The sequence below is a fragment of the Cucurbita moschata genome, unplaced genomic scaffold, assembly GCF_002738365.1.
Source record: "Cucurbita moschata cultivar Rifu unplaced genomic scaffold, Cmos_1.0 Cmo_Scf00521, whole genome shotgun sequence".
NCBI lineage: Eukaryota > Viridiplantae > Streptophyta > Magnoliopsida > Cucurbitales > Cucurbitaceae > Cucurbita > Cucurbita moschata.
The window spans coordinates 516-5,676 of NW_019269037.1; the positions used below are offsets into that span (position 1 = coordinate 516).

A 5,161-nucleotide genomic window follows, 5' to 3' on the forward strand; every position below is an offset into this window, starting at 1 on the left:
TGCATAATTGAAAAAGTTGTATTAAACAAGAAAGCAACAGCAAATCCCACAAACAACATGGCCAATGAAACAAACCTAAAGTTTATCATGAGATAGCAACTTGATTGTTTAAATATCATAAGATAGCAACATGGCCAATGGATCAACAAAAAACTTGGAGACTCTAATCTTAATGGATTACTTAAAATCCATGTGGCTGAGAGCCCTCATAGCTCAGGCACAACGATGCAATTATCAGGGGCACGATCTACCACTGAGCTAATAGCCCGTCGTGCGGGCCTCCCGTTGAAGCCCGCTATGCCAAAAGCGAGAGAAACCCCATCTCTCTCTTTCCTTTTTTCGCCCCCATGTCGCCACACGGGAGGGACATGGGGACGTAAAAAAGGGGATCCTATCAACTTGTTCTGACCTAAGATAATAAGCTCATGAGCTTAGTCTTACTTCACCGTCGAGAAACGAAAGAAGACTTCCATCTCCAAGTTTTACTCAGATGTAGCTCACTTCTTTTTGGGTGTGAAGTAGTGTCAAACCAAAATACCCAACAAGCATTAGCTCTCCCTGAAAAGGAGGTGATCCAACTGCACCTTCCAGTACGGCTACCTTGTTACGACTTCACTCCAGTCACTAGCCATGCCTTCGGCATCCCCCTCCATGCGGTTAAGGTAACGACTTCGGGCATGGCCAGCTCCCATAGTGTGACGAGTGTTAGCCTAAAGTTTATCATGAGATAACAACTTGATTGTTTAAAAATCAAGCGCCAACTTTGAACTCTTTTTGGGTTAGGGTAGTATTCTAGTCGCTTAAAAATCAATGACTTTCCTAAAGAGGACACATACAAAGTTAAGGTTCTAAATAGCTAGACTTGGAAAAAAGAGAATAAAATGAAAAAAAAAAAAAAAAAAAAAAAAAAAAAAAATACCAAAATAGTTAATCTATTAAATATTTACATTTAAAGAAATTCAAATGCAATATAAAAAAAAAAATTAAATAAATTAAGAGTGTATATGAGTTGGAAAAATCTTCGGGACTAACCAATCTTGATATGGTGACTCGAGCAACTCGAATAGAATTCACAGTCCAACCCAACCCTTAATATCCTGAATAAAATAAATAAGTTATAATGCATCATTAACGACGGTTACAAACGTTAATATTCTTAATATTTTTAAAGGCAGAGTAGATTAAATTGTAACTCGATTTTCAAGTTGGTCGGACTAGTCAGATTAACCCACAAAAAAAATATCAACCTGCAAATCGAATCAATTCTGTTTTTTGTTTTAAATTTTTTTAAATAACTAAAAAAAAATTAAGGCAATCCAACTTTGATGATTTGAATTAAGTAGTTAAAATTGTCAAAAAAATATAAAATTATTTGCACCGACTATAAATCATTGACCAATGAATTTTTCATAAATACCAATCAGCGGATCGTACAAAGTTTGAAATTTAAATTTTATTTTATTTTGTTTTATCAACTAATATTTAAATTATTGATTTTGAAATTTAAATTTTATTTTATTTTGTTTTATCAACTATTATTTAAATTACTTATCGTTCTTATTCGATTAATTGTCTAATTAAAAATATCCCTCAAAAAAAATTTGGGCCTTAAGAGATACTCTAAAACCGCCAATATAAGTACGACTTTAAGACTACGGGTCAAGGTCCGACTTACATAAATTTATAACCCCAAGTATTAATCCCATTTTTCAAACATCCATTTATTCGGTTATTTATTTGACCTAATAATCTAACCTATTTAGACTGTTCAATTCAAATTAAGATTGGATTAATTTTTTTCGATTTACACCGAGTTCAGTTTACGAATTGACATTTTTCTGGTCGAGTCAACCAGAACAACTCGTAGAATTACAATCCAACTCAACCTTACCGTACTTTTAAAAAGATATTTAACATTTTTAACCAATGTTAATGATGAATTGACTTGTAAACGTTAGATATTTAAATATAAAATGTATTGTGGATAAATATAATTTTTTTAATAATTAAAAAAAATTCAACAGCTCAACGCAACCCAACTTTGGGTTGTAAATTTTATTGGGATTGCTCGGATACCAATCCAACAAATTCAAATTTTCACATTGTTACAAAAGAATTTTTCAACCGAACCCAACTCAACCCAAACTGTTGCATCTACCAGTAAAATTTAAATTAAAAAAATTAATTAGATTAATCTAATCCACTTAACTATGCCCTCATTTCATAACACTCCCATTTAAAATTTATGATATAACATACTTATTGTTTAGTTTTATAAATGCTTCATATTTAATTTAATGTAATTAACATTCCTACTTACACGTCCATTTTATGTGTCATGTCTCCTAATAACTTACCTAATTAACCACTTCCTTAAAAATTACTATTCTTTCTTTATTTTATTCAATTATCCTTCATCTTTTTGTTTTTTAATATAATTACAAGAATACCCGTAAATTTCGTCTTTACTATACAATATTACTCTTTTGACCTCTCATATCATCCACTATGTGCAATAGTCTAAATCCGCGCTAACACAGATATTGTCTTGTCTGAAATTGAGAGGTTTTCACACCTTTTATAAAGAATGTTTTGTTTCCCTTTCTACCCCATTCATTCGGTGTGCTAGCAAGACACCGATGTGAGATCTGTGTGCTAGCAAGGATGCTGGGCCCCGAATGAATGGGGTAGAAAGGGAAACAACCCCAAACTAGTAGATATTGTCCTCTTTAAACTTTTCCTTTGGAGGTTACCCTCAAGGTTTTTAAAACGCATTTGCTAGAGAGATGTTTCCACACTCTTTATAAAAGAATGTTTCGTTCCTCGCTCTAACCGATGTGAGATCTCACGATGCATATTATATTAATAACTAAAATCTTATAAAACTCAAATATCGAACCTTCCCAAGTCACAAACATGCTTGAGATAGTAGCATTTTCTTCTGAGATTCTTTATTCTTTTATTGCCTCGTTTTGTTTGGTCATTCAAAGTGAGATAGTAGCATTGTTTTAATATCAAAACCATTGAAAAGATTGAGAAGGGTATTCTTGGCTTCAACCATAATTATTATTTGAATTATATGCCATATGTCATCAAAGTTGTGGTTCTTCCTTATTCATTTTTAGCTCCTAACATTGACTTCTTTCCAATTATAAGAACAGTTTTCTCAAACGTGGCCGGAGCTCAAGCATACATTTGTCCACAAAGTTTGAATCTCACATGATTGACTTGTTTGCGAGGTTAGAATAATTGTTGCACAATTGCCGTCTTACTACGACAAGAGTGCGGTCCCGACATTGCGGTCATAAAATTTTGGTTAACGTCCAATTAAATAAAATTATGTTTCGTAATTTCGTGATTCAATTTTTTGAATTTCAAACTTATTTTTGGATACAAATCATGAGAATTTGAACCAATTTAGAAAGTACACCTCCCCTTAATCGAGGTTCGACTCCATTGATCTCGTATGCTACAAATCCAATTGTAAGTGATCTCAGTATCAAATAATTCAACATGAAAAATCAACCCAAAATCAAAACTTTATTCCTCTTCATTTATAAATACAAAGAAAGAGAACCCTTTGTTCACTCCAAATTTATTCTCTAGAGCGTAAAACAAAACTACATAATTAAATATCTTCCTCAAACGACCATCTTTTATAGAAATAGCTTATGCTCACGAAGGACAAATAAGAGGTTTTTGTATCCCAGTAACAACCGGTTTCACATTCGAACATTCAGATACAACTGGACCTTCACGTCCAGTATAGGTGATATCAATGTCAGATAACTGCACATCTTCACATGGATAATCAGCACTACACAAAAGCTTCACAGCAACTGCAGTACCAGAACTACCTCTAATATTCTTGAAACTCACCTTACTTATCTTGATTTTCGACGGAATCTGAAAAACATCAAATAAACACAATTTGAATGAAATTATTTCTAATTAAAATAAAATAAAGAAAATAAAAGATTTCGTAATTCCAGTACCTTCCGGTTACATTTGTTGTATGGACAGTATTCTTGATCCACAATAATTGGATTTTGGACGTCAACCAAAGTTATATCTTCATAGTGCATATCAGTAACCGATCCAGTAGCCGGAGAAGCCGGCCATGTTTTGATCCTTAGGCCATTTGTTGTACCAATTAATTTACAATTTTTGACATAAAGCCCAGCAACCGGTTCTTCAACAAGATATTGTCCTAGACTTCCTACGCTTATGCCGTGTCCAGGTCCACACGTCACGTTCGTAACTGTTACCTGTCTGCTTCCATCTCCGAGTGAGATACAATCATCACCAGTACCAATAACTGAATTGATGATATTAACTCCATCACAACGACCCATGTGAATTCCATCACTATTAATACTATTCCCCGGTGCATTTATGGTCACGTGATCGAAAGTAAGATTCTTACAACCTAGGATATTGACATGAAAATTCTTGCTGTCTTTTGACGTTATGTCCCTCACAATTGAATCTTTTACAAAGCTGAACTTCAAACTCTGTAAAAAAAAACGATCATGCATGAGTATAAACAATAAATTAAAATTTGGAAATAGTTAATTTAAGTGTATTTACCATTGGAATTCTTGCACACTTGGGGTTTTTATGACAATCGTTACTTGCCCAAGCTTTTTGTCCTTGTCCATCAAAAACTCCGCCACCTGTTAATGAAATTTTGTCGACATATCTGAACTGAATCCAACCATCACCTGTTATATCTACGGGTGCCATTATTGTTCCTTGCACGACAATATCAATTGGACTCTTGCAAGGACCAAGCATTGTGATTACACCTAACGTGTAAGTCTCTTTTGGAATAATTAATTTACTTTGAATCGGTGAAGCACAAGCGTCCTTCCATGCCTTTTCTAGAATCTTTTCAAAAATCTCGAACATAATTAGAAAAGATTTATCATCGTAAAAATATCTAAACATCGATATATTTGATATTAGTTTTTACCTGAGTTATATCAGCATTAGGCTTAGCACCGTATGTTGTTACGTCAAAAACTCCATCACTTGATTGAGCTGTTCCTATAGAAACGTATAATAATAACACGAACGATAGAGTTATCGACTTCATGTTCATACCCATCTTCTTGTTCTTCGTTTTTGTAGTTTTGTTTTGTTTTTTTGTTTTTTTTTT

At 33.4% G+C, this 5,161-nt stretch overlaps 1 protein-coding gene across 1 annotated transcript; it reads right to left on the reverse strand.

Moving 5' to 3' along the window:
* Window positions 1-3,516: 3,516 nt before the first annotated feature.
* On the reverse strand, window positions 3,517-5,128 carry LOC111440604 (exopolygalacturonase-like). Its single transcript, XM_023077567.1, has 4 exons — window positions 4,976-5,128; window positions 4,591-4,890; window positions 3,996-4,514; window positions 3,517-3,906 (listed from the first exon to the last, which is right to left on the reverse strand). The coding sequence occupies exons 1-4, from the start codon at window positions 5,108-5,110 to the stop codon at window positions 3,676-3,678; spliced, it is 1,185 nt and encodes a 394-aa protein (XP_022933335.1). The 5' UTR covers window positions 5,111-5,128; the 3' UTR covers window positions 3,517-3,675.
* Window positions 5,129-5,161: the final 33 nt, after the last annotated feature.

Bases quoted from the DNA above. Each gene is read 5' to 3' on its own strand.
- LOC111440604 (XM_023077567.1), bottom strand. From the start codon at position 5,110: ATGGGTATGAACATGAAGTCGATAACTCTATCGTTCGTGTTATTATTA. The intron at 4,891-4,975 runs GTAAAAACTAAT...ATTTTTGAAAAG, and splicing joins CTAATGCTGATATAACTCAG to ATTCTAGAAAAGGCATGGAA. The intron at 4,515-4,590 runs GTAAATACACTT...TTTTTTTTACAG, and splicing joins AGTGTGCAAGAATTCCAATG to AGTTTGAAGTTCAGCTTTGT.